Consider the following 24255-nt stretch of genomic DNA (forward strand, 5'->3'; position numbering starts at 1 on the left):
CAACAGTGTCCCTAATTTGCTGGGAAGTGGCGGTGCGGTCCCCTACAGCACTGCGTAGGATCCTACGGTCTTGGCGTGCATCCGTGCGTCGCTGCGGTCCGGTCCCAGGTCAAAGGGCACGTGCACCTTCCGCCGACCACTGGCGACAACATCGATGTACTGTGGAGACCTCACGCCCCACGTGCTGAGCAATTCGGTGGTACGTCCGCCCGGCCTCCCGCATGCCCACTATACGCCCTCGCTCAAAGTCCGTCAACTGCACATACGGTTCACGTCCACGCTGTCGCGGCATGCTACCAGTGTTAAAGACTGCGATGGAGCTCCGTATGCCACGGCAAACTGGCTGACACTGAAGGCGGCGGTGCACAAATGCTGCGCAGCTAGCGCCATTCGACGGGCAACACCGCGATTCCTGGTGTGTCCGCTGTGCCGTGCGGGTGATCATTGCTTGTACAGCCCTCTCGCAGTGTCCGGAGCAAGTATGGTGGGTCTGACACACCGGTGTCAATGTGTTCTTTTTTCCATTTCCAGGAGTGTATTTTTGCAATCGGAGAAGAAAGTTGATGATCGAAATTTATTGGGAAAATCCTGCCGCGAAGGAAAACGCCTTTGTTTTAATGATTGCCACCCCAATTTCGCGTATCATATCCGTTGCAATCTCTCCCCTATTCCGCAATAATACAAAATGAGCATCCCTTCTCTGAACTTTCTCGATTCCTTCGTCAATCCCATCTGATGCGGATCCCACTGGAAACAAAAGAAAATTTGTGCCAGACAGGTACGGTCTGTTCCTTCGGACATACATGCATCTATGAAGGAACATTGCATCAAACTATAACGGCCACTGCACTAATGTATTTCATGCCAAAGCTAAGGCAACATCATGAGAAAACTAAATAAGTCTCTCCCAGTGCGGGAACCACACATTTGTGCGAGCGCTACGATAGGAAGCACACATTGCACATCTGGAAGTTTGGGGTCTGTCTGTGAAGCGCGCTCGGATAGCCAAAAAGGTTAAGGCGGCTGCTCTCGTAAAGCTGGAAATCCGGGTTCGAGTCGTGGTCCGGCTGAAATTGCATTTGTTTCCAGTAAATTTTATAGCTATGGCGGTATTGTATTCGCAGTTTGTGGACACATTTGATGACATTAATAGAAGGACAAGACAGCGTAGATCGCGCGGCAACCCCGCACGGCCACTGAGGTGACAGAAGTCATGGGATAACGATATGCACTTATAGAGATGGCGGTAGCATCGCGTACACAAGGTATAAAAGGGCAGTGCAGTGACGGAGCTATCATTTGTACTCAGGTGATTTACGTGAAAAGGTTTGCGACGTGACCATGGCCGCGCGACGGGAATTAACAGATTCTGAATGCGATGTGTGCATGGGACATTACGTTTCGGAAATCGTTAGGCAATTCAGTATTCCCAGATCCACAGTGTCACCAGATTTCAGGCATTTACTCTCTCCACGGACAGCGTAGTGGCTGACGGCCGTCACATAACGACCGAGAGCAGCGGCGTTTGCATGGAGTTTTCAGTGCTAACAGACAAGCAACACTGCGTGAAATAACCCCTGGAATATTGCTTTGCACTGAAGCTTTGTTGTTTGAATTTAGAGCAGCGATGCTTTTGTAGCATGCCAAGGTGTTTTGTGAAATGATACTGCAGTCCAGTCTACTTGCAATACAAGATGCAACCAAAATAATCGATTAGCGTCTTAAAACATAGAAAGTCATGGGATACCTCCCCTTTTGCCCGGCGTAATGTAGCAGCTCGACCTGGCTGGCACAGACTCAACAAATCGTTGGAAGTCCTAAGAAGAAATTTTGAGCTGTGCTGCCTCTTTAGATATCCATAACTGCAAAAGTGCTGCCGGTGCAGGATTTTGTTCACGACTGTTCTTTCCATTGTATCCCATAAATGTCTGATGGGATTCATGTCGGACGATCGGGGAGGCCAAATCATTTTCTCGAATTGTCGAGAATGTTCTTCAAACCAATCGGGATCAATTGTGGACCGGTGGCATTGCGCATCGTTGTCTGGGAAAATGAATGGCTGCAAATGGTCTGCAGGTAGCCGATAATAAGCATTTCCAGTCAATGACCTGTTGAGTTGGACCAGAGGACGCAGTCCATTCCATGCAAACACAGCCCACACCGTTATGGAGCCAACACCAGCTTGCACAGTGCCTTGCTCACAGCTTGGGTATGTGGCTTTGTGGAGTCTGCACACTCGAACCCTACCATCAGCTCTTGTCAACTGAAATCAGGATTCACCTGACCAAGCCAGGGTTTTCCAGTCGTCTATGGTCAAACCGATATGATCATGAGCCCAGGAGAGGCGCTGCGAGTGATTTCGTGGTGTTCGCAAAGACACTCGCGTCGGTTCTTCTGCTGCCATAGCACTTTAACGCCAACTTTCGCAGCTCTTTCCTAACGTATACGTTCATTGGACGTCCCACACTGATTTCTATGTTTTAAGATGTTAATCGCATATTTTGGTTGCATCTTGTATTACAAGTAGACTGGACTGCAGTGTCATTTCTCAAAACACCTTGGCATGGTACAAAAGCATCGCTGCTCTAAATTTAAACAAGAAAGCTTCAGCGCAAAGCAGTACTCCAGGCAAAATCATTAGCAATAAGCTAGCGGCCGGCCGAAGTGGCCGTGCGGTTAAAGGCGCTGCAGTCTGGAACCGCAAGACCGCTACGGTCGTAGGTTCGAATCCTGCGTCGGGCATGGATGTTTGTGATGTCCTTAGATTAGTTAGGTTTAACTAATTCTAAGTTCTAGGGGACTAATGACCTCAACAGTTGAGTCCCATAGTGCTCAGAGCCATTTGAACCAATAAGCTAGCGAAAAAATCGTCGCCTGCGTAGATAAATTATGTGCTAAAATACGGCAGCTCTATTTTTGATATGCCTATAGTAAGTTAATAAAGGTCGTGCCACTTCAGAATTTACTGTACTTGGGCCGTTACACCTACGTTACCTGCACAACACAAATGAACAAGAGACAGAATATAAAGATGAGAGAGCCCTGGCTGACACTTGTCTGATTAAATGGCCGTTGGGACGCAGGTGCCTCCTTTGGAATTAAAGATGACTTCGCTTGTGAACTGCACTGGAGCAATAGCGCACCTCCGCCCGTAACAAACTGCCCCATTACAAGGCGTCGCCGGACAAGTTTTTCGTCCATATATCTTTGAGAATAGGTTTTGTGCGAGCGCATGTTATCACAATGGGCGGTGAAAGATATACATAGGCGTAATATATGTCATCGTTTAATTACCTCACACTGACAGGCCCTCTAAACAAAGTTTAGTGCTCCATTCGGTTGACACCAGTCTCAAGCTGGAGTGTGCGCCTTTATTGACAAATTAATCATTATTATTCATGACGTTCCCTCCAAAGAAGCGTCCCTTTACGTTTCGAAACCTACAGGCCGCACCCAATTTACATCACAAGACGGAGATTTCAATGAGTGTGCTACGTCGTTAATGGAACAGGTGCCTCTGACGCATAGGGTGTGCCTCCAGCCGTTGCCATCACGCCCGCTCGTCGCTACCACACCCAGCCTATCAAAGTAGGACTCATGTTTGCAAACGTCAAAGTCGAAAGCATCAACTTGTTCAGGCAGCGGAGAATGAAAACAAGCGTAATAGAAATTACTGTTCGAGGATTAAAATACCCCAAAATTAATGACGATTCAATTGGCCTTGAAGTTTTACCGAGGGTGGTTTCTGAAAAATCTTTTTTTGTTAGATTTTGCAGGATATGTATGTCATTCAGGAGTTTGATATTTTCAAACAAAATACTGTTAAACCCTGCCTAGTCGTCGTCAAATTGTGGGGTGTCTAGGAAACCTGCTTCCTCGGATCTCTAGGCAAACAATTAAACAATTCGTATCGATGAGCTTTATTACGAAAAGTAAATGACAATACTTAACTTTGAGAGTTAAAGCAAAGGGCGACATGCAAAACAAATAAGATTCTTCAGTATATACAATTCCTAATACGAGTGAAGTAATACAGTTGATGCTTCCATTCAGGCGCTAGTCCTGAGACTTCTGTAGAATTGGGCCGCGACCAGTTAGCGCGGCGCTAATGCCTTTGCTGTCGCGTTGCGTTGTCGTCCTGGAGAGGGGTCGGTCAGCGTGCGACTGGCTGACGTCTTCTCACAGCCATCTCTCTGCTCTCTCGTTCCTGGCTGGCGTGCCGGCGCTTGACTTTACATCGTAACAAATACTACAAAAATCAACACATGAAGTACTGTGTAATTGAGCCTTAGTTAAAATATCTCTTCAACAGCTTCGACACTAAACCTATTCTTTTAATCAAGACTAGATATATTAGTCTGCATGGAGTTAACGAGACCATTTCTTATAAAAAGTGTTCAATTTCAGTGTCAGTATCACTTCCCTTTACTTCCATATGACCGGATTCGGGTCAACTGCCCATCTTCAGATCATTAATTACAGTTATAGAGTAACCTGTCGAATTTGGAACTGAAAGTTCATTGTCAAGTGTTAGTGAAAAAGCTTCTTCTTAGTGTTTCTTCTTCTCTGTTAATAGATGGAATGACGTGTTATATATCATTGCGAAGCTGTGAATTCGATCTATTTACTTGTGTATAATACGCTCGATTTCTTTCGATATTTTGCGATTTATAAGCAATCGTTTACAGGTTTTTTTAGGTTTATCTCCCCCAAAACCGAAAACGCCCTTCAGAAATTGTGTAGTGTGCAAAGCAAGGAAGAAGGAAAGTGATACACGATATGAGTGAGAAGTGTGTAATAGCGTTGCACATACGTGTATTTTTTTTGGTATACCAACCAACTACATCTTCTGAAACAGTATTGTCTTCACTCTTCACTTCTCATTACATCAGTAAGTAGTACGGATGGATATATAAAAAATTCTTCTCAAAAAAATAAATTACATAATTTTGAGAAAAGAGTGTAAGACTAAATATGCTGATTTTCATAAATGTAAATAGCAAATATAGGGTCGACTATTGGGAAAAATATTAGTCAATGGATTAATGACCTTAACAAGACCTGCGGCACAAAAATATTTAACGGTAGGAGGGCCGATTTCTACAGTATTAAACGTTTGGTCGACCTGCTCTCTCTTTCTTTTCGGACTTCTAATTAAGCTAAGATATTCGTAGTATCGTCTGTTCTACAGATAGCACAGCGCAAGCTCATAATCGAATTAACCTCTACAAAGCAGTCCTTTCATGTGAAGGGGTCAGGGGGCACGCAATTCACTTGCACGAAAGACAAGCGAGTTAGCAGTCAATTGCTGTGCACATGGCGCGGTATAGGTCCTAAAAACCGTGAAGTTAATGAAAGTAGCAGCTTATTAATTGCGTTAGGGCTTCGGAGACAGTGACGCATTGCGAACAGATTTTGTCGTGTCTTTGTAATTCAGAGTTTGCAATAAAACCAGTGTGAAGGTTCTGCTCCAATGTATTTATCAAGATGCAATGTATGGAATGATTATATACAAGAAGAAAATGAAAAACGAACATCTGTACTAGTGTACATACACAGAAAGACGGAAGACAGTAGGGCCTGTGTGGATCTGAAGGAGAAATGTGTTCGCAATTGCAAATAGACCAGACTTCAGCTGAACAATTTGTTAGTGATACGAAAATTCTTGCCGGACCAGGATTGGAACCCAGATTTTTCGCTTTACACAAACGGTCGCCTTAACTTCGGTTATCCTAGCATGACCTGAAACTCCATATGTCACCTGGTGTCCAGGTCCTGCGCTTACACAGTTGGTGTGACTCTCACAGCGGCCTGTCTTACGATATAATAATATTTTGCAGTGTCTGTGTTTTACGGTGTACTATGCAGTATCCTTCAGACATGCATGCATGTCTAAAGGTGTACTATGCAGTTTCCTTCATACATACATACATGCATGCATGTCTGAAGGGCATTGCGTAGTGCACTGCAAAACGCAGACATGCCACAAAACAGTCTTGTTCAACACATTGGCAGTAATGTGTAATTTACCTTCCAGTGGGGGTGCCAGTGGTCCAAGGAACATGCTGATGGGATTATTCTCATTCTGGATGGTAGTAATAGTATGTACTGATTCACATGTGGACCACAGCACAAGATGGGCAACTACTGCTGATTGCGCAGTCTTTGCATTACCAATTAGGGTAAGTGCTGCACCCAGAGAGTCTGCTAGGATCATCAGCAATTGGAAGCAGTGTTCAATGTGTGCATTCCACGCACCAGGTTTCCTCTCACACCTTATCTTGTTTTCTCTCTCCAAAAGTTTAGCTACAGCTGTGCACAAATAGGTTATACAAGGCCATAGCAACTCTCACTAGCTCCTCCTGTGAAACACTATTAATAAAACCTTACAAAGACAGCCTTCTTTCAACTTAGGATTAACATCCCTGCATACTATGTGTCTGGCCACTCCTCATATTGCTATCTTGCTAATAGTACTCATTTTTTTAACTGAAATAACATAAGAAATACACAACCCTTCTTCATCAAGTTGCAGCTAATCAAGACTTTGTGTCTTCTAAATCTAGAAATAAATGGCATGAAGTATTATTACCACAATTCATCACACCAACAAGTCTTGCAATAGTTCACCTGTATTACAAATCACTTTTTATGTGTAAGAATTTCGTGAATAGAAACATGCATTTATATTTTTTGTACAGTATGATATGAGAATGACATGGACATGCAATTTGTGAAGCATCGCATGATTTTGACATTGCTGTAATAAGAACAGCATAACAGTAATTTATAATTAAACGGTCCCCTTCACAAGGATGAAGCAAACAACAATGAAGAGTAATTAAATGTACAATAAGATTTTTATGGCATTTAGTGCTGCAGTATCATGGTGAAGGGCATAAAGGTGAAAATGGGACTTGCAAGCTGCTGCTGCTTTAACTTATGTAGGATATCACTCGTGTGTGGACACCAAAATGAGTTCAAGGCTGTGATACCCTAACTGATGATAGCCAGTCTGAATTACTGGATTATCAAGACCACAAATACTGTTTAAATAACATATTCATATTACACTATCCTAGCTCCCGCTACATTGCTTGCATAGTCTGTGAAATCTATACAGGATTTTTTAAATCAAATTTTTATGTTGTTCACAAATTGCAACACCTTCCAAAATTTCCACTCTAATTACAGAAGACCATAGGAGCATGATCTTTTCAGGGTATACTTCTGACCAAAAAGTTATTCTGACTGCTGGAGTCCAAGGTTTTTGTTAATCATGCCTTTTGCTTTCTTGTGGAGATATTTCCATAGAAACTTTCATCCCGTAACACATTTCTTTATATTATCTAACCAAGAAGTGAAACACCAATTTTCATGGATTTTCCTGCAAAATTTTTTTATGCAACGTGACATATTCTTAGAAACTTTCTTCACCTATTTTATCCCCTTAGGGGGTTGAATTTCCAAAAACAGTGAAACGAATTTTTTCAATTCTGACTATGAAGCCAAACACCAATTTTCAAAGATTTAGCTTTAAAAATACCTTGACAATGAAATATTTATAAAAAATTTCACCTCGTTAGGTACTGAATTTCCAAAAAACAGTTAAATGCATTTTTTTATTTGTAACAGAGAAGCCAAACATAAATTTTTATAAATTTAGTTTCAAAAAGGTTTCATAATGAAATATTTCCACAGAAACATTCACCCTTGTATTTCACATCCATAGAGATTGAATTTAAAAAAAAAATTGGAGTAGAACTTTTTATTTCCAACTGCAAAGCTGATTAGAATGAACATTTAATGCTCTAGGGGTTGAATTTCCAAAAACACTGAAACATATACTTTTTTATGTCCAGCCGAGAAGACAAATATCAGTTTTCGTAGATGTAGTTTTAAAAATAATTTAGTGGTTCTTTACTCATGATTTACTTAAAAAAACTTTCACCCACTATTTCATCCCCTCAGGGGTTATATTTCCAAAAATGCTAAAGCATGTATTTCTTTACTTCTGACTGAGAAACCAAATACCAATTTTCGTAATTCTAGCTTCAAAACTGCCTTAATAGTGACATATTTTCAAAAAACCTTTCATCACTTATTTCACTTCCCTTAGGGGTGGAATTTTGAGAAATCCCTTCTTAAATGATGTCTACAGTAAAAGATCAGCACCATCTCCAATTTCTATCTTCAGCAATTTGGGCTGGGCAATGATGAGTAAGTCACATCAGGAAATTGCCTTTTATATGCATGTAGATTAATTGAGTTGATACTTGCTAAGGAGGTACTTGAAGTCTCCATTGGGTTGTATATCAAGTAAGTAATAGTATTCTTCAGCAGTACCTTATAGTTAATTATTTAATTCTGACATTGCAGGGTCTCTATCGCATCTAGGACCCGAATACGAAGCACGCCTTGCAGAGTATTTGCGGATGCTGAACAGGGAGCTCCGCACAACCTCTGGCACACCTCCCACTCTGCCTGGAAGCCTTGCTGTTCCACTGGGTGTTGCTGTAGGACGAGCACCAGGGACAGTACCAGCTGCTGCACCGCACCACCACCATCACCACCACTCATCCCCACGACAACATCCACAGCAACAACAGCAGCAGCAGCATATACTGCAACACCAACAGCTTGCACCACCACCACAGCCACAGACACAACAGCAGACAGGCTCCCCACTCTCCGGATCTCCCCCACGGCAGCATACTCCAGAGGAACTGCCGCGATTGCCCCTCTGGCCAGCACTGTACCCTCCTACAACACCACTGGCAGCGGCAGCAGCAGCGGCAGCTGTCGTCGCAGCAGCTGCTGGTTCTGCTCCCGAACCTCAACAGGAGGCACTCAATCTGGAAGTACGTGACCAGGCGCGGCAACGAGAAAGAGAGCGTGAGCTGACACCGCATCAGCAGCCTGCCCTGCAGCAGGTAGTAGTCAAGCGGGAGTTAATAGTCAAGCGGGAGTCTGAGGACCACATGTCGCCACCACCAGCCAAGCGGCAGGTCACAGCCAGCACCACTCCACCTGCAGCATCCACATCTGGAAACCCCGTGTCCACTACTGAAGCTGCCAGTGCTGTTCCTTCCACTTCTACTGCTGTTTCTAATCCCACAACGACAGGTGCATCAGCACCTGGCCTGGGGAATGCTGTGTCTGATGAAGAGGGACCAACGAGAACACTACACCAATCTGCATGTACTCACATCTCTATAACAAGTAGAGGTAAGACAAGCATATGTCACAATTTCTGTCTGCAGCTGCAAAGATGCAGCTTTAGTTTTTGAATAAATGATATTTTATCTTCATGTCAGTGGTACACTTTAGGTTGATTCAAAATAGCAATAACAAAACTGGTAATCTCACTACATGCTCAAAAGTCTAAAGTCATTCTTTGGTGCCCATTCCAATTATGACAGCCATGTGGCTTGCAATCTGTACTGTAGTTCATCCCAAAAGATATGTTATGGGATTCAGGCTAATACTTTCAGAAGATGAATCTAGAAACACACCTGATATATGCGTAATCATGCTGTAATATTGATATATGTGTAATCATGCTGTAATATTGATATATGTGTAATCATGCTGTAATATTATTGTCCTGTGGACATGCAAGTTGTCATGTGGACACCAAAAAGCAGTAATTCCAAACTTTTGCCACAGTTTATGAAACATAATAGTCCTTGAAATGTTTTCATAGACACCTGCAATTTTGGCAGTGACTGTAACTAATAGTCCAAGCTCAAACCAGGAAAAACAATCCCAGACCAATACCATTTTTAGCAATGCTACCATACAATCTATTAAATACTGTTCACCAGACATCTGCCAACTTTAACCGTTCTATAAAAGTGATATGCTTCTAATCCATAAAATCTCCTTCCACTACTCCAGTGACTAATGACAGTATTTTCTGTTCTTCTGATCAGTGACTTCAGAGCAGCAGCTCAGTCATAGAAATTTATTATACTCGTGACAAATACTGTAACCAAATCTTCTATTACAGTTGCAACAGAAGTCTTCTTCAGTATTTAAGAATGTCAGTTAATTTCTAAGGTCTCCCAGAGCAGTGACTGGAACCAGTGCTTCCCTTATGTTTTGATGTCACAGTAATATTGTTAATAGTAGACTTGGCCATATTAAAATCTATAAAATTTATCTGACAAAATAACTGAGCTAATACAACATTGCCCTATTGAAATTCACATAATTTCCCTTTTTCACCCACCCTAATTGGGACTACTTCTCAAATGTTGACATATTATGTATATGCTGTTACTCCTTCAGCTTCATATACTGGGCCAACATATAGAGTATTCAGTATTTAAAAAATTTTTAAGTAAAATGTTTGCATCCCATACATCTCATCACAAGAGGAAACTATACTTATAAGCAATGATTCATGTTAAAATGTGCATAATACAAAATTGCTAAATAATTAAATGTTAAAATTTGGGAAGTAGTAGTTTCACAAAATAAAGTATATTCGTGTTGAATGGTCCAGTCACTATTACTTCTCCCAATTTTATTTCACCTACAATTAACATATCATAATTAATTGTAACACCATATTAACATATCATCGTACTAACAATCCCCCAGATGCCAGTTTCTCAGAACTTCTCAGGTGGGAACTAGTGCTACAACATGTCTTTCATTCTTACCACCCACCTGTCCTTCATTTACATTAATTTCTTCTGTCCCAGCATTTATTCACAGTAACTACTCCTTTCTTCACTCCATTTTAGTCTTCTACATCTTTCATTTTCTAACCTGTGTATTTTTCAACGTCCCCCTCCCACCTCTGTTACATACAGTGCACTTAGCTGTTCACTCTTATTAACTCATGCATGATCTTTTAGCAGTACTTCCTGTCTTTCATATTACCCTGTCTTCCGCCTTTAAGTACTCAGGTTTTCGAATCTCATCTGGTGCAGTCCCATCTGGTAAGTCTCCCCTGACCCAAGGTTCTGGGTGACTTTTCTGAACTCTAACCTTTAGCTAAACCTCTCCAGCCCTTTTCCTTCATTCTTCCCCCCCCCCCCCCCCCCCCCCCCCCCCCCTCCCTCCCTTTTGTCAGGTCTAGTGTCAAATGCTACAATTTCTGGAGCAGTCAAGTGGTAGACCTCTGGTCAAACAAAAACATTTGTGCACTGTTGTATATACTGTTTCATCATAAACCAATATGTCAAAGTACGCTTTTTTTTTTTCAGGACCTCATATTCAGCATTGACTGTAGAAATTACTTATTTTACTATTGCAATTTTTCCCTTTGGGCCATTTCCCAGTGGTACTGCAAAAGATTTTGCTTCAGCATACGTCAGACATCAAAATCCTCCAACATGTACACATGTCATCATTAAAAATGTTGGAGGATTTTAATATCTTGACACAAGCTGAAGCTTAATATTTTGCAGTACCACTTGAAAATGCCACAAAGGCCAAAACTGCAATACTGAAATAAATCATTTCTACAGTCAATGGCAAGTAATTCTACATGACTCTGAACTCCGACCACGAGAAATTAAAATTAGTTATAACACTTATATATCTGAACACACATCTTGATGTGAAACACAATCTCTTGATGCTCTTCAAGTTTCCAGAGATAATTCATAAAAATTATTCAGGCCCTTGCAATTGTCAAATGAAATGGTATCCTCAGATAATTTTTATGTCTTTTAAACCAATATGTGCTCATTAGTAGAAGAGACAAAATTTCACTGATGCCAAAGGCATGCCTTGTCAGAGGCTAGGTATCTACCATTATCCAAATTGTTTTTTATGTATCAGGTGGTTGTACTGGTACTTAGGTAGGTTATTAGCTACATTGCATTTATAAGGGGCAGTCAAATTAAAACAAGGCAGATGGGAAAAGGTAAGTAAACTGTTTATTATTTAAAAAGAAATCAACATACCTATTAATATGTTTATCCCTCTGTGGGACAAGATGGTCAATGCCCTCACGGAAAATAGCTGGCGACTGTCTATGAAATCACAATTGTACCCAGGCCAGCACGTTTTTGTCTGAAGCAAATTGATGGCAGTGAATATCTTTCTCAGGGCTACAAAAATGTGGAAAAAGCATGGGAGAGATTGGGATTGCAGGGAGGACGTGTAAGAGCTGCCCTGCAGAACTTCTGCAGCTTAGTCAAAACAACTTTGACAACATGTACGTTGGCACTATCTTGCAACGTTCCTGGATGTTTGGACTTGATGGCACGCTTCAATATTTGAAAAGTTTCCATGTACCACTATGCATTAATTACATTCTGGAAAGTCATCCATACAGTCCTGATCTCCCTCCATGCGATGTCCATATTTCTGGAGCCCTGAAGTCAGACATTCATGGCCTTCAATTTGCTTGGGATGAAGAGATGCTCACCTGGATAAAATCATGGTCCCCAATGCAACTGCAAACATTTTTCAGTGAAAGCATTGATTGTCTTGTCTCACAGTAGGATAAATGTATTAACTGTAACTTTTGAAATAAAAGAAAGTTTACTTACTTCTTTCCATCTGTCTTTTTTTTCTTTTGCCTGCCCCTTAGAAATCTGGTTTATGCAGTTGAACATCAGTTTAAAATACACTGCCAGACAAAAAAAGAAGACCACCCAGAAGTATAGGAGGAAATAAAATGAAACTTCATAGGTTGAGAGGTTGTGGGATGTTATTTCAGTGATTACAAAATTGAATCAAATTTATGAAAGAGTTAGTGGTATGAGCATACTTACCAGTATGGCATTGGACCTCCTCTGGCCTGGTTCGGTACAGAAGTATGTCATAAAACTGTTGTATTCTCTCTGGAGGCAAGCAGGCCTACAACTGTGCTAACTAGTCCTTGATATCCTGGATACTGACACCAGGACGGAGTTGATATCCGAGCTGGTTCCACACATTTTATCGGGAATAGATCTATGGATCTTGCTGGCCACAGGAGTACCACTCTATCATACAGGCAGTTAATAGACACTCATGCTTATGCGCACAAGCATTTTCCTGTTGAAAAATGGCATCATGATACTGCTGCCTGAGAGGCAACAGTTGAGGATGCAGGATGTCTGATGTATCATTGTTCTGTCTGACTTCCCACAATTGCTCCCCACACAGTGACACCAGGAGTAACACTGCTGCGCCTCTACAAAACATTGGAGAATGGGACCTCTCCCCAGATTGCCAACATGCTCGTTGATGATGGTCATTTGAGGTAGTACCTTATGTTGCGCAGTTAATGACATCACACAAAAGGGACAGTAATTCCATAGTCACGCTGCTACTAGTTCATTACCAGTGCTACCCAATGTTACAGAATGTTCCAGAGCATCCATTACTTGTTCTCAGATGGCAGGCACAGATGTGAAGGGAATTAATGTGCTTGATGCACAATATGAAGATCCTACTTTGCAATGGCTAGACATCGTCAACCAGAATCTTGATGGCAAGAGTGCCTGCCCACCCTCACGTTCACATGCAGTCTATCATCAGGCTGCTGTAATATCCAAATGCCCCACAAGTCTGGATACTGCATGATTCAACCAGCTGTACAAATGGAGGCTGAAAATGAGGCCCCAATCAAACACTGTCATGATTCATGGCATCTTTGTGTCCTTCACAATGATGATTCAACATCTGATACTGTTTACACTACTTTGTATCCTACTAGACCTGGTAACTATACAAACACAAAATACACTAATGCACTTTGGTGAACCTGTCAAAGAAAATTGCAGTTCCAGTCATTTAAATACCTGCTGATGCAGTGCAAGTTTCAGCAGTTACATTGACATCTGAAGATGACTTCTGGGTTGTTCAGATTTTCAGTCAGTGTAATAATAATACCACACAAATATCATACATATTTAAAACTTTCCTGTTAAAGCTTTAGATATATAAACGAATTTTTCTAAAGGATGAATAAACAATTTTATCGTGAATTTCAGCCAGCATCTGCATATTTTTGGAACTCGTGACATACTTGTCACTACTGAATCCATTCTTCTTCAAGTTTCAAAGAGTGTCTCACCTTCGAACATATACTTATCCACAGGCAGACGAGAAGTGATCTTCTCAGTAGTAATCTTGTTCTGTAACTTCCTTCATTGGCTGTTTGTGTACAGATTTTTATGTTCTGTTTCAATATAAAGTACCTTGATTACCAAGAAATACAAGGTCTGTCAGATAATCATAAGCTCTTAAGTCATAAAAAGAAATCTATTAAAGATGTATACACAGTGAGTTTACATTCTCCAAAATATTATGCATATGACCTTTTACTAGTCTGTATATAGTCTGTCAGTATATCGAAGACTAGCAGCCGGGTCCCCACTTTGCATATCCAACTACATCAAAAGGTGGTTCAGCAGAGTGTTTCACAATACTGTACTGGTCCCTCTGTGGTGCACACCTTAAATCAGTGGCACACAGTGTGACATAGTATGTCTGGGTAGTGTTTATTTTTTGATAAATTGGTTAACACACTATGAAACACAGAAGACAATTGCCTGATTCCAAAACACAGCATCATAATGTTAATAACATTAATGTAGGAACTGAAGTCATAAGTCATGACTCACGTATCTAGTTCAAACGTAGAACAGAATGAGTGTTTATCTAAATGTGTGTACATCTTCTATGTTCTCCTAAACTGATGCATATCTTCAGATAGTGCAATACTTCTGTAGAATTATTCTTACATTGTTTTTCTGATAAGGGGCAGAGGTTTCTTTGATGGACTGCATTGAAACACAACAGTTCTTACTATATGAGGAGTGTTCAAAAAGTAACAGGGAATTTGTAGTGGCACGCTAAATATATCTCAAAAGTATCTGTACAGTGTTACCCAAATTGTATATTTAGTTTAGTGTTAGCTGTTAGAACTGTAGTATTGTCAATTATTTATTTTGTGTAAAAAATTAATCAGAGCAGTATAAAATGCATCAAAGTTTTAGATATTTTAAATATTGGTTTAGGTAAGTCTGCTATGAGTAAAACAAGATAAGTTATCTGTATGCACTGTAACTGTTCATTGCACATTTTTGACATGGTTTTCACATCTTTGGAAATACTATTTTTGACTATGTTACAATGATTTGAAAATGGGTCTTGTTCAAAACCAGTCACCAAGTGAATAAAAAGAGTAAAACTTGCAGCTTTGGACTGGTTTTTCATTGTACTGATTAACAGAAGTTGCCAACCCACAGCTACTCCAGCATTCTGGAAGTTCATAAAGGATGACTTCGTATAAACTGCAGTCCTCTGATAGGAACTGGCTATGTTAGCCAACTGTTCTTTTTTTGTCATCTCCTTCGCACAAGCTGTAATCACTTTAAAAATATCTAAACACTTCATACTTCACAAATATTTCATATCTGTATTATGCACATGTTCTTGCAGTATAGTACGCTTATCCACCTCTTATGAATAACTAATTATATTACTATATCTAAAAACAAAGATGATGTGACTTACCAAACGAAAGCGCTGGCAGGTCGATAGACACACAAACAAACACAAACATACACACAAAATTCAAGCTTTTGCAACAAACTGTTGCCTCATCAGGAAAGAGGGAAGGAGAGGGAAAGACAAAAGGATGTGGGTTTTAAGGGAGAGGGTAAGGAGTCATTCCAATCCCGGGAGCGGAAAGACTTACCTTAGGGGGAAAAAAGGACGGGTATACACTCGCGCGCGCACACACACACACACACACACACACACACACACACACACACACACACACACACACACACACACACACACCAATGGATATGTGTGTGTGTGTGTGTGTGTGTGTGTGTGTGTGTGTGTGTGCGCGCGCGCGCGCGCGCGCGCGCGCGCGCGAGTGTATACCTGTCCTTTTTTCCCCCTAAGGTAAGTCTTTCCACTCCCGGGATTGGAATGACTCCTTACCCTCTCCCTTAAAACCCACATCCTTTCGTCTTTCCCTCTCCTTCCCTCTTTCTTGACGAAGCAACCATTGGTTGCGAAAGCTAGAATTTTGTGTGTATGTATGTGTCTGTCTGTGTTTCTATCGACCTGCCAGCGCTTTCGTATGGTAAGTCACATCGTCTTTGTTTTTAAATATATTTTTCCCGCGTGGAATGTTTCCCTATTATATTCATATAATTATATTACTAAATATACAGAGTAAACTGAATAGCACTTGTAACTAAAATCACATGAACAGAATCATTGTAAATCACCACATGCTGCGCTTCACCACTAGACAGGTAACGGGCAACTGATTTTAGCGCCCCTGTAGGGCAGTTGTAGGGTTCTTCCAGGAAAGGACACTTTCCCATCAAGAATGCGGCACCCTTCTGAGTTTACTAACAGACTGTGGGCTACAACCCTAGGAATTCATTAACTGATAAACTGATCAGACAACCCGCTTAAGATGTATGGACCACTTCATTTGTACTGTAACGACGACCTCTCAGACTCCTACTAAACCTCATGGACCAAATGGAAAGCCTTCGTAGCATATTTGTCGACACTAGACCAACATTTGATAGCAAAATGCAGCTCAGTGGTTCACTGCATCTTAATTCTTAAAGCAACCACTGAGCACATTTTCACTTCATGCACAAACTGTATAGTCCAAAGGCATTTGAGAGCTATGTGGCAAACTGAACCATTAATCCTGCCAATTGAGACCAGTTTCCATCCCTCTCCATTGAAAAAGTGAGAAACACTGATACTTCATGAATGAACACTTATATATGCCACATTCATCGCTGTTAAAAACAAAGCTAGAGCTCTTGTAGCCTTTTTCATCTCCTCTGTAGGAACACATCAAAGATAAAAAAAAAAGTTTTTACAAACAATTATGGTCTCAGTGGATAATGAAGTTCACAATTATGTGAATTTGGTAGATGATCACTACAACTGCTGACAGGTATTGTAATATCCAGCAGCATAGATTGACCCCCCCCCCCCCCCCCCTTTTCCCATTCTGTAGTGAATATTTTGATCAGATTGACAGTGTTGCCATGGGTGACCCTCTTTCATTGCTTGGCTAAAAGCTGTTGAAGGCAGATGACATGTATCTCTTAAAAATGTTCAGGGACAATGCGGCTCTCTGCTAAGGCTTTTGGTATAAAATATTTTTATGTAATTTTCTCATATTCCTGACTTGCTCAGTATTTCCACCAGTCTACAACATTTTAAGAATTTACCTAACCACCCATTCAGTAACTGCTGTTGATTGTGGGCAAAATACCATTATTACAATTCATTGTGAGAGCTCAGTGCATTTAAAAGTGCTGACTGACTGGTCTTGCAACTATAAAGTCAAACAAACGGACCAGTAAATAATTTTCTGCATATTTTAAAGCTGTTGTGTCACTTTAACATCAGGGTTGTGGTAATTTTATTGATATCAGAATTTTATTGTTTCCATTTTCCTGTAATCTATTACATAATATTATCTGTTTTAACTACACTTGTGACATATTGTGTTTTTATATTATTCTAAAAATTTAATAAAAAGCTTTTATTTTACAGGAGAAGGTCCTCTTGGAAACGACAATTCTCTTATTGTAAGCATGGATCTCAATGGAATGAAATATCAAGGCATCTTATTTGCTATTCGGACTCCACGCACATCGTGAGACCATCCTCATCAGCGATTGGAAATTTGTGAAGGTACATTGTGGAAGAAGTGGAAAGAATCTCGCGTCCAAGAACATTTTTAAACCAGTGTTGTAGTTATTGAGACCAAAGTTCATGTTGTTTTGAGCATATTCAATCACTTATAAAAACTTTAATGTTATAGTTGCCTGGAAAAGTGACTGTACATTTATTCATGGTTGCCTATATTACCATGAAATTGTTGTTGATTGTAAAATACCATAAACGAGGACTTAGTGGTTCACAGTAAATTATTGTAATGCTTAAGAATTGCCTTTTGTATTCAGTTTAATGTTCTTTTTCGAATATTTCTCAGTCTGTGAGGGATTTTTTATATATATATATGTATATGTAAAGATAAAAAATATTGTGTGTATTTATTTAAGTCTTTTGTGTCTTTTGAAATTATTTTATTCTAGAAGAAGTAAAATTCTTCAACTTTTGCTTCTGATCTACAATAGTGAATACCAATAAATATAAACTGACATGATCACAGTGGAATGTGATTTCAGTTTCCAGAGCTGCCATTTTTGAAGACTGTTTTCTTCCACATAATTCATAAACATATGTTGAATGGAGATAAACATATGTTGAATGGAGCAATGAAATGAAAACATTAGGAAGACTGTATTCAGTGCAAGTTTGATAATGCCCTGTTGTACATTAAAGAAATTAGGAGTAGTACAGTGAGCTGTTAATACTCGTCAATAGTCCTCACTCTCAAGCCAAAAAACTAAACAGTGACACCATTTTGGCACTAACTATAAGAGCTCTTTAGAGTACTTAGAAAAAATTTGTATAATGGAAACACTGTATCGTAATTGCATAAAAATGTATGAGATTTAAGGAGCAGCATTATCTTTCGATATTTGTAAAAGACTTAGTTAAAGTAGAACTGAGTGACACACACATGGAAAGAAAAAACTAAACATCAAACATAGGACTTTAAGAACACTGTTTCTGTTATTGAGAAAAAAATGTAGGTCAGGAAAGAGAAATAGGTAGAGGAAATAAACAGAAGTGGAGAGGCAAGAGTCACTGGACCAGAAGTGACAAAAGCTGCAGATGAGTTTTCTGTTACCTTCTTTCTGATTCCTTACATTTTGTGGATAATCTCAAACCTCACCTTTAATAATGAACATTTTGTTTCATTGCCTAGCTTTGGAAGAATCCCAACTTTTGCACATAGTATTTAGACTTTGGGAGGCTTGATTTAAGGCTACTCTGTTGTCAAGATTTCTTTAAAAATTACTCCTTTCTGTGGGAGATTACTCATCCCATGTTTGGAGCAGCTTCCCTTTCCAGAGATGATTTTCCATCTTAGGTTAGCTTTTTTATTGGTTTATTTCCTGTTTGCTCCTTTTTTGCATTTTAAATATTTTCAAAGTTCAGAATTTGAAATCTTGTTTCTCTTTTGTAAGTTGACTGCTTCAGCATCTGGTAAGTGGATGCTTCTCTTATCTCCAACAGAGACAACATGTTTTCTCAGCATGTGTTCTAAGCCCTCCTAAACTGAGTTTATAAATAGTTTCTTAGAAAAATTTACAGATACCCCTAACATAATAAGCAGTGTAACTATTACTGAACTGTTAAACATTACCATTTAGCAGTAAAATGTACTTATTATATAGCAAAATAAAATGTAAAAATTTTTCTGAATTTTACTGTCATTTTCATTTGATGGGTCACATAAGAAAATAAACAGCATGCCTAAACTGACAGCAACACAATGAAATTTTTTTAAGATTAAATATTTTTACTGGAGATAACTGTTTCTGATACCATGGTATTCTCTCTCTGTTTTTAGTATTGTAATTATAATAATCAATATTTCTTGCTACTATACCTCATTACTGCGTTGTTAGAGGAATAAGTCTGTGTTCACTCACTAGTGCATTTTACACTGGTGTGACCCAACCAAAATGATCATACAACCAAGTCTTATGTAACAATGTACCTACAATTTGCTTACACACCTGACAGCATAATCATCAGCAGCGAAAAAGAGATCAGTGAAGTTTGAGCATTAACAGTTTTCTGTACTGGTTATAATTCCCAATAAAATTTTCTCTGAAATACTGGTTGTGAAAGCAGATGTCAGACATATAGGGAATTTTTGATTTAACAGAGTAATTGAGATTACTTGACTTTTAAATTTAAATAAAAATTTCCAATAATTAAATAAAAAATTTCCAAAAAAATGAAAAAGTAAAGAAGGTGTACCATTATCTTTCTATGTATTCCCTCTCTCTCTCCCCCCCCCCCCCCTTTTCTTTGCTTCTTTCCATTTTGTGTCATGTTACATGTGAGAATAGGAGAAAGGACTAAACTGTGTCTTAAATCTCATTGCTCCAATTGTTAAATTCTGACTCTTTTCTGGTATTGTTAACAACACACTTCATCCAAATGAAAAGTGTAATTTCATATGTTTGTACCAATACATAAATAAATGGTTGATGTGTTCTGTGTAGAAGACTGAAACATAGCAGCCTTTGAGACTCTGGTAAAAAAAAATTAGGAAAAGGTACTTATATTGGAGGGGATAGTGTTACTTCTCTTCTAATTACATTTTTCACAATTAAAATATGTTATTTATTTGTTATAATGCCTCCATATAGATTTAATACCTGCCTCTAAAGCATAGTACTGTGGTGTACTTGTCTTTACTCAGATCTGTTCATGAAGTTTACACAACACAGGAAGGGCAGAAAGGAAGGCAATTCCACATTCTGATGTTAGGTCTCATTAATTATTTCATAAATGACTTTTTTCTCCATTAATGTAATCTGTGATCGTACACATTCCTGCATTGATAATTATGCAACAGTGACAATAAATAATGAGATTCAAAATCCAATGATGAGATGATAAAAAAATCTCTGGGTTTAATACTTACACATGCCTATTCCGATGTTAGTGTATTTGATACACAGTGATGAACTCATGTGTCCTGAATGGATTAAATGGTTCTCTGTAGCAACCGATGTTATATATCCAAAAGCTACACTAATTAATTTGGCTCTGAGAGGACATCACCCTGTTTTCATTATTGTTAGCACTGTCCACTAGTAATTTTGTGTACTGTATCTGAAATTATACCTCCGGTTTCTTTCAGGACTGCTGTTTCCTCTTATCATGCAAAATAGCAATGCTACAAAATTTCTATTATCCTTACCTTTTGCTCCTACATTTCTCTCTTTGAACTTTGCTGATGAGCTCATCATTATTTACCCATCACAAATGGACACAGCCTGAAGTTACTCATTTCTCCACTTTGGTATTATCTCATGAAGACAAGAATAGCTCAGGTTCTTATAACCATAATATTCTTGAAAATATAGGTGTTCATTTTCAAGTCAAGTTTACCATATTACCAGACATTTAGTTCCAGAGTTCATTCCATAACATGTATTCTTATTTGAATCTCTTCTCATTCAGTGTCTCATAATTTATAGGAAATGGAATCCTGTTTTCATTTAGATCTCCAGTTTTTTTAACAATATGAGTAGCTTGTTCTTTTCTGTCAGAAATACTCTCATAACAGCATCCAGACAAATGAGGAATTATGCCTATTAATCAGATACATTCATTTTTAGGTGTCATGTTCTCCTGACATTGTTTAGAGTATATAAATATTTAATTCAGTGCGCTAAAAGAGAAGTAAGGTAAAGTAATATTAAACTCATGTTTTATTGTTACAAAAAGATATATCAAATTTAAGTTATCCAACAGTTACTACAAGGGTGTTAGGTTACAGTAAAACAAAACAAAAAATCATAAATGCATATGTACCTCTCTTTGGTTTATCACTACAAAACCACTAATTTTTATACTTTATTTTCTATGCCAATTATATTTTATCTCCACTGTCACCAGTTGATGTTATACATATTATTAGATTAAAAAAAAGTCCTTAGACTGGTAAAAGTGCTGTTAAGAAAAGAGTTGAACTATATATCTTCCTATTACATTTGATGACAAAGTTGATGTGGCATACTGAAATTTGTGGTCGTACTATTCATCAAGGAAATAATCTGCCCTTCCCAAGTATTTTTTACTTTCTGTTATCAGTATATCTTAAATTTTTTGACAACACAAGCTCTTGTGCAGAAGCTGTACCTATATCCATGGCCTTCATAAATAAAAAATTAGCGCACAGCTGTGCTCTTACAGGTAAGCTAATGAATATTTGTTGTTAATGCCTATACTGAATTATTTTTAAGAACGAAGCATCAAAGACAGAAATGTAGAATCATGTAACGTGGCTACTCTGAATGAGGTGGTAAATCTCACTTCAGTTCAATATTTTATGTTAAAAATGGAAAATATTATGAAAGAACCTTTACTTTACAGCAAAATTTGTGAGTCTCAACACTATAATCGGGCAATATAGTACCATCATTTCTCAGGGAACTTGGTGATATTTCATTGTTATCACTCAGTTTGGAATACATTCTCTTTTAACAAAATTTCTTGTGTTGTATAATCATTGATATATTGTTCATACTCTGCAGTATTGTATCTGACAATATTTATGTAGTTTATGCCTAAATAAATTTTTGTTTTTGTACTCAATTGTTTCTCATTTTTTGTTGAGTCAATTTAAGAATTACGACCCACTGTGGAAGTACACTCTATAAATCTCTGCAAAACTTGTGAGTGAAATTCCATCACAGCCACTGGCAAAAGAACTGCTAGCCAGAGTCTTCAATGGCTCGTGTGAGACTGTAGCTTTCACCAAAATACTATGTGTGTCATTTACTGAGTGAGACTTATCAGTTAAGCATTTGAGTTTCTGAATGTACCAGTAGTTAATTATGTGGAGTTTCAAAGCTCTTAAGTGACTTTCAAGGCTTGCCCTATGCAGAAATTGGAAGAAAAGTTACTGTTAGAAAATAACAATGGATTGAAAACAGTGTAAGTTTGTTTTGTATGTTACTGAAGTTTCATTAGATACATCTGTGAATTGAGAGTTCACTGTGTTACATATGGCATCCAGTTAAGCAATTCACTGGGAGCTTCCAGAAATAGTCTCTTGTTTCTACATGGTGGCAGGCAGTTTTTTTATTGTAGGAACATGGCAATGAGGCTTGCCTCAGCTGTGAAACTGTGTTATTTAGTGTGCTGTGCAGTCCTGGTTTAACAAAACTTGTTTTAGTAGCGTAATTCATGAGTGCCGGTGATTAACTGATTATATTATGGCTTATGCAGAGGGAAAACTTGTGTCTTTATTTTGTGAATTAGATGACACACCATTTTCAAGCTGAATCTAAGCAACAATATGCTCTTATAAAGTTAAGCAATCTATACTATTGTATGTATTGGATTGTATGTTAACCAGGGGCCTAGAAAGGACGGAAAGGCTCCATCCCCGCTGCAGCCACAGTGGTCCACAATCCTACGATGACTATTGCAGTCCGCTTCACCCCTCCGCTGCCCCACACCAAACCCAAGGTTATTGTACAGTTTGGCCCCTGGTGGCCCCCACCCCCACCCCCCCACCCCTCCGGAACGTCTCACACCAGATGAGTGTAACCCCTATGTTTGTGTGGTAGAGTAATGGTGGTGTACGCATACATGGAGAACTTGTTTGCGCAGCAAGTGCCGACATAGTGTAGCTGAGGCGGAATAAGGGGAACCAGCCCACATTCGCCGTGGCAGATGGAAAACTGCCTAAAAACCATCACCGGACCTCGACACAAGTCCGTCGGGCGGATTCGTGCTGGGGACCAGGCGCTCCTTCCCACCTGGAAAGCGGAATTAATACCACAATTAGATATTAAAATAGTTGGTGGGAACAAATCAGAAAATTTCAACTTTGTTGGTATAAAAAGCATCCTTTTCTTAAAGGTTGCTCTGTAACAAATAAATTGTATTGTTAGACATGTATGTTGTTTCGCGAGTCTGATATTGAAAAAGAATGGATGTCAGCTTCTTTCAGAGTACGTGTGACAAAAAATTTTGACAGAGAAACATCTTAATTTGAGAAAGCGCCTTCAGAGTCAAGAGTGTTTTCAGTTGTTGGATCAGGGACAAACTGAACACTCAATTTTTGAAGAAGCCAAACTTCTAATGGTAAAATGTAATGTGATTGTGAAACAAAATAGATTCATGATTGAGAGACTTATTAATGCTGTTTATTTATTGTGGAAGCAAGAGCTTGCATTCAAAGGATACTTTGAAGATGTCACAAATGAGTATTATTCTCAAGTTTTGTGTAGAAGATGGTCCCATTGAAAGATTTATTGGTTTTCAAATGTTTATAATGACAAAGCTGCTCAGAGTTTATCAGAAATTGTACTCAATGCACTTAATATCTGGGGAGTTAATGACAAAATAGTGTGTCACACATATGATGGAGCCTCAGTAATGGTAGGTAAACATGGAGGTGCCCAAAGTCTTTTTATACAAAAATGTCAATGAGGTGTATTTTTGCAATGTTGTGCTTGTAAAATTAATCTAGTGCTATTACATTGTTTTAAAAATTACAAATAGTGTAGGCTCTTCATTTACAGTCTTGTAGTATTCCATTAATTTTTAACAAGACCTCAAAGAGAACAAAACTCTAAAAAAATAGAGGATTCATACTGCCTCAGACATGCTTGAATTTAAATTTAT

General features: G+C 39.0%; 1 protein-coding gene across 1 annotated transcript in view; it reads left to right on the forward strand.

The window, feature by feature from the left end:
- Window positions 1–22143, forward strand: part of LOC124616474 (protein dead ringer) — a 471664-nt gene extending 449521 nt beyond the window's left edge. Inside the window, exons 6-8 of the mRNA XM_047144783.1 lie at window positions 4744–4891; window positions 8380–9228; window positions 17512–22143. Of these exons, the coding sequence (XP_047000739.1) occupies window positions 4744–4891; window positions 8380–9228; window positions 17512–17618 (1104 nt within the window). The 3' untranslated portion in view covers window positions 17619–22143. The remainder of the gene's footprint in view (window positions 1–4743; window positions 4892–8379; window positions 9229–17511) is intronic.
- The last annotated feature ends 2112 nt before the right edge of the window (window positions 22144–24255 follow it).

Source organism: Schistocerca americana, chromosome 5, assembly GCF_021461395.2.
Source record: "Schistocerca americana isolate TAMUIC-IGC-003095 chromosome 5, iqSchAmer2.1, whole genome shotgun sequence".
NCBI classification, from domain to species: domain Eukaryota; kingdom Metazoa; phylum Arthropoda; class Insecta; order Orthoptera; family Acrididae; genus Schistocerca; species Schistocerca americana.